This window comes from Carassius gibelio, chromosome B11 (genome assembly GCF_023724105.1).
Source record: "Carassius gibelio isolate Cgi1373 ecotype wild population from Czech Republic chromosome B11, carGib1.2-hapl.c, whole genome shotgun sequence".
Taxonomy (NCBI): Eukaryota; Metazoa; Chordata; class Actinopteri; order Cypriniformes; family Cyprinidae; genus Carassius; species Carassius gibelio.
In genome coordinates this window covers 26,090,025-26,102,524 of record NC_068406.1, presented here as the reverse complement: position 1 = coordinate 26,102,524, position 12,500 = coordinate 26,090,025, and the positions used below count along the sequence as shown (strand labels likewise).

General features: G+C 37.3%; 2 protein-coding genes across 3 annotated transcripts in view; both read left to right on the top strand.

The window, feature by feature from the left end:
- Positions 1-12,500, top strand: part of LOC127967792 (microtubule-associated proteins 1A/1B light chain 3C-like) — a 207,145-nt gene that overhangs the window by 45,217 nt on the left and 149,428 nt on the right. The gene's annotated exons all lie outside the window — the stretch shown is intronic.
- Positions 7,005-12,497, top strand: LOC127968524 (KH domain-containing, RNA-binding, signal transduction-associated protein 1-like; the record flags this gene model as incomplete). The annotated part of the gene is made up of 6 exons (XM_052569798.1): positions 7,005-7,286; positions 8,750-8,871; positions 10,032-10,148; positions 10,406-10,552; positions 12,043-12,179; positions 12,293-12,497. Coding segments are annotated over exons 1-6 (822 nt in total), but the record flags the coding sequence as incomplete, so codon positions are not given.

The window sequence follows — 12,500 nt, the reverse complement described above, 5'->3', positions numbered from 1 at the left end:
ATTAAACTGATAAGTGGAAGGTCAGTGAATCACTTTCTTATGATGCTTCATGGCTTTTTGATTGTACTGTTATTCAAAGCACATGTTACAATTATGTTTTCAGTCATACAAGTTAATATATAATGATAGAGAACAAACAAACTGCACAACATCTGCAATGCAGATCTGATTCTAATTGACCTGCGAGTTTCTGCTGTTTTAACAGCTTGTTGACCACTAGATGACAGCAAAGTCATTATTGTTTTTCATGAATTTTGTTGTGTGTTTCTGCTATTTTTCTGAATTTTAAATGTATTTATTGTTTTTATGATTTTTTTATTTCAGTTTTAGTATATATATACAATTAGTAATTGGTTAAATAAATTAAATTAGACTTAAATAACTAATTTATGTTAATTATAAAACAATGGAGTACCAAGAGTACCGCTTCCTTTTTCAATTTATCACAAACATACATTACACATTTAATTGGCTGTATTACTCTATATATGAAAAAAAAAAAAAAATAATAATAAAATAAAATGTCCATAACAGCTGGCACATTCCTGATGGTCTTTAAAAAAAACACAATCTGGATAAATACTGTCAATCCCATTCACTTTTAACAAGCCCATAAGGACAACATATCTAAAAGGTGACAAACGTCTGTATTATTAATGGTGTTAAAAGCAGCAGATTACTAGTCTGACTGGTGGCTTTTCTCTTTAAGATTCACCAGACACTGCAGATGTCACAATATCTCAGCTGCCTGAGTGTGATGCTGCTGTTGTGAACTCATTATCACATTTTTATTTCTTCAGTTCTATACTGATATATGTTCACATTTTATCACGGGAGAGAAAGTGATAAAATGATCTCAATATTAAAGCGCAACGATTGAAGAGAGTATTAATTGCTGGTTTGCCCTTGAGAGGGTGATAAGTTCTAGATTTGGCACCCGTACTTATTCAGTGTGTCCTATTTTAGCCACTATAAAGGGGTGCAGTAAAAAGAAATCACATTAACTGCCCTGAATCTGTCAAAATCTTGTCCACACTGCTGGCTCTAACAGAAAAATCATAGCATAATCCCTAGAAATGGCCACTATTTTATTACCTTCAAGGCAAAAGAGGGAGAAAGCTTGTTCAGCAACTAGGCAATTTATTCTGCCTGTCTCAAAACGTATAAAATTATGTCTTTCATGGGATGCACATACTTAAAATAAAAATAATTTTAAGTCTTTTTGATCAACAACTTTATGTTCATATGTATTAATGTATATTTATAGATTTCCTTTGAATGCTAGTGTGTGTGTGTGTGTGTGTGTGCGTGCGTGTGTGTGTGTGCATACACTAGCTTAAAAATTTAAAAGCTCTTTCATTCTTCAATGATATCTTAAATTGTTCAAATGGGACATTAAATGCATTAATAATATTGAATATTAAATAAATATTAGTTTTTTTCAAATTAAATGTTCTTTATTTTGTCAAGGAATTCGGAATTCATATTAAACAGCACAACTGTTTTCAACATTGATAATAATAAGGAATGTTTCTTGAACAGCAAATCAGTATATTAGAATAATTTCTGAAGGATCATGTGACATTTAAGACTGGAATAATGATGCTGAAAAATTCAGCTTTTTAGATAAATTATATTTTACAATAATAATTACATTTTTAAATATATATTTTCACATAGAAAACAGTTATTTTGAATTGTAATAATATTTGGCAATATTAATTTTCGTAGTGTATTTTTGATCAAATGAATGCAGTCTTGGTGAACATACAAGACTTTTTTCAAAAACATTAAAAAATCTTCCATTATTTATATTGCTACACATATGAATTGGATTATCCCAGGGCTTTTCTGTGCACTTTATTCATGATTTTTTTAAAACAAATGTACTGCAAGCACATTTGAAATAAACCTTCTATTACTACTGAATGAGTATGAAATCTTTGGGATGTGCCCCGCTCCATCTCTCAGGGTCCTGTAGGTTTTTTTTTTTTTTTAATCTGGTGATGGTACATTAATGCTCTCAGAAGTCCCCTGATGGTACAATCTTTCAGTTATGTCATGCCACACAGACTTTTACAGACCTGTTATATCAAGAGAGGACTTCAGAAGCTTTCAGAAGGCAAGACACATCCATTTACAATGAGCAACACAGTCTGGAGTCTTAAAAGCTCACCCTCGACCTCTCTTTCCCTCCTCAGCACCAATGCAGCTTTGACTTGGGCCTACTAGAGCACAGGACGAGCTGGAATAGATTCACGTAAATATCACAGCCAATAACCACTGAAAAATGTATTGGTAAACAGTGTTATTAAGGATGTTTGCTAAAGCTTGTGGGTTAGGGTTAGGGTTAGGTTTGTTAGGGTTTGTATTATATGGACAATGGATGTGAATTGTGTACATTATTTGATATTCCAGTTCGATATTCCTTTGCTGTCTTTCCGCCCACTGCTCTAAAAGGTCATTTACACCCTCCATCCTCCGAGTGTTTGTGTCTTTGGCAGACACTGACAAGTGCATACGTGTTTGTGAACACGGTCAGCTTGATTTTGAGACGCGACTCGAGGGTGATAACCGCACAAGTGCTGAGGGCTCTTGTTAATTCGTTGACAGGCGACTAGGATCAGGCCTGCTACGTGTGGCATAGTTTACTCATGGCACTCTCCTTCCTTTCTGTTCTGGTTTATCTCCACTCCGCTCATATTCAGCCTAGCTTTTGAATTATGCATATACACATACCATGGTCCATTGCTCGTTCGCATCACATTGGTGTCTGATCTTAAAAAATGCACCACGTGTGAGAGGTAATTAGTAGCTACCTTTAGCGTTGGAGCCACAGAGGTTCCCTCAAGGGAACTACGCAACTATACTGTCACTGACCTTGCAGATACATAAATGTCTATTTGGTTTCAATACATATAGATTGACTAAAGTCTGAAAAATCTGTTCCGATGGGCACGCGACCAGCTAATCTTGATGCATGAGTAATTATAAAGTATTTTAATGCATCAGTCAGTGACATGAATGACAAACACCACAGGGAGGCCACCTAAAGGACAGAACACATTTTAAGTAAGAAGAAAAGGAAATGACTGGCTATTAACCCCAATTTGGTTGTTTCATACGAGGATGCATGGTTTCAGGGCTTCTGTGATGCACTGAATGATTGCTTGAGGTATATATGGCTGGGCTTATGTGTGAAGCACAAAGTAAAGTTGGCAGCACGCCATTTACTGCAAACCATGCCTGCGGCTTTTTCAAACTGCTTGTCTACATTGTGTGTTTTGAATGAGTCAGGTGGACAAGAGAAAGACAAGCATTCACCCAAACTAAAGGCCAAGCCTGATGGATCAACTTAGACAGTCAAATTCACCTGAGTAGACTTAGGATAACGCTTCATGAATATAGTAGTTAATCAAACAACTAAAAGTGAGGTCACAGAACATGTCTTCCAAAGCTGAAGCTTTTATTTTAAGTATGCAGTGAAAGAAGCAATTGAACCACCGTTTCAAAGTCATTCTAGAGGAAGGGTGTGTGGATACTATTAGGTAAAGAAATGATTCAACAGTTAAAACTTCACACATTAACAAAGCGGTCATATGAAACCAGAGAAAATGAGATTAACACAATACACTTCCTCAGTAGGTTGCTCTTAGTAATGCTCCATTTAAATTTCAACATTGCCTCAAATGATTGTCTGAAATAAAATAGACACAAATGAGACCATTTTTTGACATACAGTAGGAGTGTATAGCTAAACAAAATGAAATAATAATAATATGTGTGTGTGTCTCTCTCTCTATAATAACTTTGTTTGAATTTAATGAAAACTTTTATTGAGCAAGGAAAAATTTAAACTGATCTCAAGTGAAAAAAATAATGTTTATAATGTAAGACAAGATACAACCATAATAACAACAATACATACCATTTAAAAAAAAATGTGATTATTATGTAACCATAATACTTTAAAAATACACTATTTTTAAATAAACATATAATCTTTAGCAGCAAATCAACAGATCAGAATGACTTTTAAAGGATCACTGATAATTGGAGTAATAGCTACTGAAATTTCAGCACTGCAACACAGTAATAAATGACATTTTGTTATTTAAATAAATGACATTATTTAGTATATATATATATATATATATATATATATATATATATATATATATATATATATATATATATATATATATATATATATATATATATATATATATTTCCTCGAATATCCTTGAAAATCCTTGAACAAGTAGTGAACTATTTGAAATCATTATGAGGCTCTCACAAATGCCATTTATCACTACTCTCTTGCGCATTATAATTTCATGGTACCATCCTTTATAATTTAGTGCTCGTCATCTCTAGCAATTTTCTTTTTAAAAGCAGCCCTTTATTTTCCTTAACTTCAGTGAACCTGCAAAGTTCAGCTCAATGCACCCAGTGTTTGTTGCAATTTAACCTTATGTAGCGCAGCGACCAAACTGAGGAATCACAAACCATTAGCGCTAAATTCTTGCAGTCAAGATCATTATACGGAAACTTTCAGACTCCGAACCTGCAGTGCACATCTGTAGTTTTCCCCCCAATCTCTCTATATCATTACAGGTTCACTGGTGAAACCAGAGCTCAAGTGTGCAGCGGATAAAGACTCCAGACCCACACAGCCACGCTGTCTATACCAAAACTGATCAAAGAGAGAGTGGAAAAAACACATTACACATCAGCCGGTGCATACGTGTTTGTGTGCTTGCAAGTAAAAGCTTTGAAAATGTTGTTAGCTTGAAGTGATTATTGCAAAATCATTAGTGTATCTTATGCTTCTTTGGTCTCTCAGCAAACATATCTAGCCTGAGGTCCTTAGGCAGGTTAAAGGGAATCAAAACCTGCGCTGATTAATTATCTGAGGTCCTGTGAAGCTGTGACATGTGGAAAAGTATGTGCTATTATGGGCCCTTCTAAAAGTAGTGCTGTAGTTATTTCAAATCAAACACATGGAGTGCTAATTTGAACATATTTCCTTCAAAATAATCCATTAATCAGTTTCCCTTCAGGTCAAATTGATTGTTTGGTTTGAAGTAATTTTTCATTCTTCATTTTTAAGAAACCAAACCCAACAATTCTTCACTGAGATCTGCCTTTCAAATTGGCTTGAGAAGTCACTATTCATTGGCTTCACAATATGAAGTCAGAGCCTGATGTGCAGCTCTAACATCAGGACTTCCAGGAAAACAATACTCCAGTAGTTAATAAAACCATGGGAGCTTTTCTCATATTGCTTGATTTACTTGCTTAGAATGAGCTTATGTTACTGTGATATGCAACTTTATGAGAAACATTTTAGATCCCTGTTCCATCTTGGAACAACAACAACAAAAAACAACAACAACAACATCTTGGAAATAAACAAACAAATAGCATTATAAAATAAACTAGATAATAAATAAACAAAAAAGCCCAAAGCACATTTTTATATGCTAAGTCAGCTTTAGTTAAAAGCTTAACCCTATACAGTTAACCTTGTGAGTGTTAATCACCTGATAATCTTTAAAAGCTTTTTAAACAAGAAGATATGAAAGAAGAATCAATGAAACAGATAGCAATAAATACATTAATAAATAATAGCCTATGACATTTATTTGTATATGCTAAATCAAAAGACAGCATTACACAACACCGCATTAACCCTGTGAAGTCCTTAAATATTTGTCCTGGGCCCTGTGAATTTAAACGATGGCCCTGGAAAAGTTAAGAGAATGAGAGAGGCAAAGCACAAAAGCACCAGGGAAGAAAAGGAGAGGAATATAAACGTTAGCCAGACAAAGCCCACAGCGGTCAGCAGCCCCTTCGTTATGAGTTTGAATAGTCTGACATGCACAAACACAGTGTGTTAACCTTGGGCGAGGCTGAGGGGAAAAGGGCAGCGGAGGGTGGTGGTATAGAGGTGTTAAAGGCCTAAGCAGGTGTGACAGTTCTGAAAGCTTTCACTGGACAAATAAGGTTTCACTGGCCTCCAACCAATGCTGAGCAATGGCTGACCTCAGCGCCGGCAGAGAGGAGCTGTGCTTATAGTAGAAGAGAAGCACAAGAGATGAAGGAAAACAAGCAAGTTTGTAATTATGTGAAAGATGCCTATAAAACAATAACAGTGTAAAAGTACAACGTATGTTCTCAAAACAGACAAACAGATCGGAGATCACATTCTGCAGGTTGTCTTGAAACTGTAACTAATAAATAAACATGTACATCAACTATATTAAAATCTATAGATAAAAAGATATGCAGCTGATCAAGTTTTAATAATACTTGTCCATTTTAATAATACTGTCAAAATATTCCACCAATCACCACCAACCCCTGAAAGTAATTCATTTTCCATTTTCATCCAGATGGGGGCAGCAAACATTACATTATGCTAGGTGCACAGTTCCTTCATAAATTACCACTTAGATGAGCTGCTCATGCAAACGTTTGTGGTTGTCTCCAAGAACCAGGCATCTTAACAGTTATTAATTCATTCATAACAGATTAACATTTACTGGAAAAAACCGGATAATTATTGTATGATAAATATTGTGCATGAGAATCACGTATAAACTAGTGCATGTATATGTAATCTAGAGAAAAGAAAAGAATTTTTTTTTTTTATATATATATATATATATATATATATATATATATATATATATATATATATAAATATATATATATATATATATATATATATATATTTATATATATATATATATATATATATATATATATATATATATATATATATATATATATATATATATATATATATATATATAAATATATATATATATATATATATATATATATATATATATATATATATATATATATATATATATATATATATATATACATAAACATGGCAAATGCATGAAATGCAAAAAAAGGAATTTCACATCAAAGTGGGCGGTCCCATGACGTAATTTCTGCTCGCTCAACTCATTTGCGCTCGTCTCCAGCATTTGTTCATCTGTTTCCACGCGCGCGCCGGAGAGCGAGAGCCATTGCGACTCGACACAGCGCAGTGTTCAGCAGCAGCCACTCGTGTGTCCGTGCCTCCTATCACCTCTCGCAAGAAGTGGATACTGAAATTGTTTCGCCGTCGGACGTTGTGGTGTTTAAATCCTCTTTGACTCACAAACTCATCATGGAGAATGAGAACAAATACCTTCCGCAGCTGCTGGCGGAACGCGACAGCCTGGACGCGTCGTTCACCCACGCCTTGAAACTTATAACAGCAGGTAACGTAAAAACTGTTGTTTTGTGAAAACGAAGGCGAAGAGGCGTGGGAATCTAACAGGGAACATTTTGCGATGTAGATAAGTCTATGTTTTATTCAAAGAACCGGTAGGAATCGACTATAGTCGTTCGCGGGACGCGGGGCGACCGTTGGTCTCGCTTCAGCGCGTGCGCGGGGGGTCGTGTACTAACGTTGCTCAGCTCGAGCCAGGCACGTGCTACCGAAGCTATTTTCCATGTATTTGGAGGGATGAACTCCACTTTTACTGGATGATATATATTTTTTGTACCCTTTTGTTTAGTGCGCTCGAAACCCATAGTGCTGTAGAGTTTTACCCCATCATCTTCCACAGTACCGATTCCGCTCCAGCGCAGTAACTTACTTGACCCGCGTGCTGGATAGTTTAACGTTAACCGTTACCCGCCGCCCGTTCATGGAAGTGAGAACTTTCGAACCAGATTACGTGTTTTCTACAACTTTACGATAGCTAATTAGTATTTCAGTTGTATTTTTAAGATAATCATCTTTTTCTAAATGAAGATTTACCGCCCATTGTTTGTTTGTATGGAGCGCTCTGTATCTATGGGGGTCAACGTGGCGTTTCTCTGTAATTTAAGCATCGAGTCCCAGCCGACATGCACCTTTTGTGTTTGTCTAGACTGATAGATCTGGAAAGCGTAAGATTGAATCATCCAAGGCTGATCAAATTAAATTGAAGACGGATGAATATCTTTTTGAGATTTGTCGTAGTAATAAAGACCATCCGGACCATATGCGGCTTTAGGCTGAAAACTGTTGCATCTGGAGATGAAATAGCTTTTTTGGTGTAGGAAATGTATTTTCCTGGCCTCGTTTCAACACGTCTTACATCATCAGCCTAGCTGGAGTTTAAATGTCTCTTGTGGTTTTTATTAGCAGATCAGATTATTTTTACCTTAAATTACCTTTGCAGAGGCATCAGACTTGCAGTGAAAAGCCCTTTAAAAAGCAGAGTCTATTGATTTATAGCGTTTCCTTGCAGTGGCTTTGAGGCAAGCACTTTTCTTTGCAACCTGAAGCAAAAATTTAAATCTCAGACGAACATTTGTCATTGATGTAAAACGATCTGGAGATGGCTGGAAAGTATCCCAGGCCTGTAAACATTAATTTATAATCCAGCTTGTCATGGTAAATGAGGGAAATGTAACCATGTTAATGTGTCTCCTCACCAGTGATGCCCATTTTAAAGATTTAAACCTGGTTTCTTAAATCTGATATTAATGCTGCAATAAACTTCTGACCCTGTTCTCTGACGTAGAACTCAAAACTTGTGTGCAAATGTTTCTGCCGATTTAGATTTGTAATTCATGTAAATAGCTGGTTAAGCAGTGATTGAAGAATTTTAAAATATAGTAAGAAGCTCTAGTTTGTGTATTTAAATGTTCAAATCTGATGCCAATTTTTTTTTTTTTTTGTGCGTTTTAGAAATTGAGAGGGTTGAGAAGGGAGAGACAGAGAAAGATACAGAAAGCTACCTGGACCTCTTTACCCAGAAAAACATCAAACTGAAGGAAAGGATTCTCATACCAGTCAAACAGTACCCCAAGGTGAGTGTCACTGTGCTATTCAGGAACACGAATGCTGTGCTGGTTCAGATCTGGTGTTGAATGAATGTGTAACACCTCAGTGGATGCAAAGGTCACCTGAGGGTTCTTGGGAGGAACAACATTTTTTAAAGGAAAGTAGAACTTATTTTAGGGCAAGAATTGCATTAGTAGTGGAAATAACTGTTAAAGAGCGAAATAGTAGGTCTGAACTCACCAGGGGCATATTTGAACAATTTTGCGAACCTTTGATTGTTGAAGCCTGTGAAAGGCCTGTAATCTGTCACGAAGGGGCTTAAGATATTTTCCAAAGGCATGTTTCTTTGTGCGTGTCCCGTGATAGCTTACCTGCCAGAGGCAATCAGACCATTTGATTGAGTCTTCTGCTGTTTTGTGAGCGTAGCTGTGTTTTTCTTTGACCTTGCATGTTTATTCTCTAAAGTTTGCTTGCCAGAAAAGTTGAGTCTTGCTGATTTTAACGTTTCAGCTTGCACTTGTTCTTTTTAACTATTACTTGGATGGCAGATTAGTATGCATGTTCTGCATGACTGATTATGCCGCTCATGGCCAATTGAAAGTGCTGTTTCTCTTTTTAGAATGGCTTGTTATACTAAGCTTTTGCTTAGATTGAAAAAATGGGTTGTCCTGAGGATCTTCAGAGTTGTCTTTGTGTGGTCACTGTATATCTTGGAGGCAACAAATTGTGTTAGATCTTTGCTCATGACTTGATTCACAGCTGTTAGCTGCATACAGATCTATTCCACAGCAGACTCTTAGGTTCTCCCTGTGGGTTACTTTGATTTTAAATGCTGGACTTTACCTCTTTTTTGGAGTGGCACTTCTCTTTGTTTTTGTGCTAAGAAACCGCTGTTTTGTTGTCTCCTGAGTGTGATTTTCCTCCAATTTTGGCCAAGTGTCTTCATCTATGCGTTCCCAGACCACCTAATGTTACCCCTCGCTTTGTGTCGAGCGGTGCACGACTCTGGCCTTTGATCAGTTTTCATTTTATTTATTAATGCATTTTATTAATCTTGTGCTTTTCTGGAAGATCAAAACTTGAGTTTTTAGTCCTTGAAAACTAGTTCAGTCAGGCTAAGTGAGGTGCTGTAGATTTCTTCAAACACTTTGGGTTTAAATATTTATTTTTTTGTTGCTTTGTGCAGTTTAACTTTGTTGGGAAGATCCTCGGACCACAGGGGAACACAATCAAGAGACTGCAGGAGGAAACCGGCGCGAAGATCTCTGTGCTAGGAAAAGGGTCCATGAGGGACAAAGTCAAGGTAATGTGTTCTTTGAGGTTTTTTTTGAATGATTGTTGCAAGAATAACTTTTACCATGGGCACGTCACTTTCATTTTGAGTTTCTAAGGTAATAAAATCACAATCAAATCATTTTTATTGTCACATATTTAAGTAGCTCTTAAACAAAGGCATAAAAGGGTGTTTCAAGGCTATTTGATGCATCACGTTCTGGTTATCTTGTTGTGAGAAGGTTTAATGACAAACTATGGGTAAACTATATACTTTTTGTTTTTCAGGAGGATGGCTTGAGGAAAAGTGGAGAACCAAAGTATGCACATTTGTCCATGGAGCTTCATGTGTTTATTGAGGTGTTTGCTCCTGTTCCTGATGCATATGTGCGCATGGCTCATGCCATGGAGGAGATCAAAAAGTTCTTGTTCCCTGTAAGTACTCAGAAATCTGCTCCAGATTCAAGAAAGACAGCCCAGAAATCATTGTAGTTTTTATCTAAGCTTTCTGTTTATAATTCTGAGATTTATGAATTCCAAATGGGCCATTGTTTAAATCCAAACTGCCTGCATTGCTGGATTGTAACTAGGGCTGCACGTTTTCAAGTTTTTCATTAACCGTTAACCGAGGCCCTTAGCGGTTAATACTCGGTTAACCATAGTGTGCGCCAGGGTTTCCGTTGTCCGGTAATTTCCGGACATTGGCCGAAAAAAAAAAAGAAATGTCAGACAAAATGTAATCTCTCCGGTCAAATTGTCCTATTAAAACTGCCGAATAATCCCGCCCACTAACACAATCTGAATTTGAGAATAAGCCTAAAATGTATAAAGCAAATATACATGGACCTTTGGCTGTTATAAAGGAACAGGCTCTAGTAATAGTTATGTAACTTTCCGTGTTTAGGCGAAGGTAACAAGCAGGCTCCGCGGCCGCCTCGCTAAGGCTATGACTATGACTATGTTTGACAGGTACAATATTTGAAAATCGATAATTATTTATTTTTTTTAATTACATTTATATCTGAATTTATGTCAACCTATAGACTTTCAAATATCAAAATGTCATGAATTAATATGTATTTGTGTACAAAATGACATATAAACATATTTTCCTATTATATTTTGCCTGGAAACGCTTCCAACAAGGCGTCGGTTCTATTTCTAGCATGCACGCGTCGAGCCGCGCGTCTCACGCAGGCAGTCGGCAAGCTACATGGGAGCCGAATTAAAAACAGACGCCACGCAGCTGAGATGCTTTCGCCCATCGCCACACATCCAGTGTGTCCTGACCGGCCTAATGATGCCCGGGTGTTGGCTGTTGAGATTACAACAACGAGGTTGTACTTGAAGTATATCTAAGCACTGTATTGCAATACTTGCATTTTGCCCCGTCACTCTCAATTTTAAAGTGCTCCAACGCTGTACTTTTTTTTGCCCGCTTCATATTGGAAAAATGACTTCTTCTTGTGGACATTACAAATGCCTGGGAGCGCTCTGGCGGTCTCTGGTGGTGCAAAAATGTATTACAAGTAATTTCAATGCATGCCATTGACGTCACTTAACCGAGCAAAATGTTTCACTCGGTTACCCAATTTTTAACGGTTAATCGGTTAACCGGTTAACCATGGACACACCTAATTGTAACTCTACTTGCTTGGCCTGTGGCAGCAGATTAATATTTAATCTGATAAACCTGTTGTTTTCAAGCTCAATCTTGACTGAAAGGTTTCACTAAACAGTGTGTGTTTCCCTGTAAATGACATTAACTTTTGTGCACTGTGGAAATGGCCTTTATTTGAACTGTTTCTCATGCTGAAGTTACATGGTCCAAATCTTTAATATCTGCTTTTGTGGAAAGCCACTCTTTGCATGTCCTGATGTTCTTGTGGAAAGTCGTGTTAGTGAGCTGTGTGCCTACCTCGCAGGACATGATGGATGAGATTTGCCAGGAGCAGTTCATGGAGATGAAGTTTCTAAACGGTGGCCAGGAACACGGGGGCAGAGGCCGAGGAGGGCCACCAATCAGAGGCCGTGGAGGTCTACCTCCTCCTGGAGTACCCAGGTATCCACACTAATGCATACACCTTTTTAATAGATTATTTGTCTTTTTTGGTTTGAGCTGGATTTTCATTCAAAACTGGTATTAATGCAGAGAAAACGTTTTTTTTTTCACAGGGGTCGTGGTATGCCCCCACGTGGTGGTCGTGGCGGACCCCCTCGAGGTGGAGCCACAAGGGGAGCACCTGCAGGTAGAGGTGGACCATCAGTCCAGCCACCCAGAGGAGCAGCCTCCAACCGTGCCCGTCCACCCGCCCCTGCGTCTCAGCGGATGCCCCCTCCACCACCTGCGCACCCTCCGACCCAAGACTCATACGAAGATTAT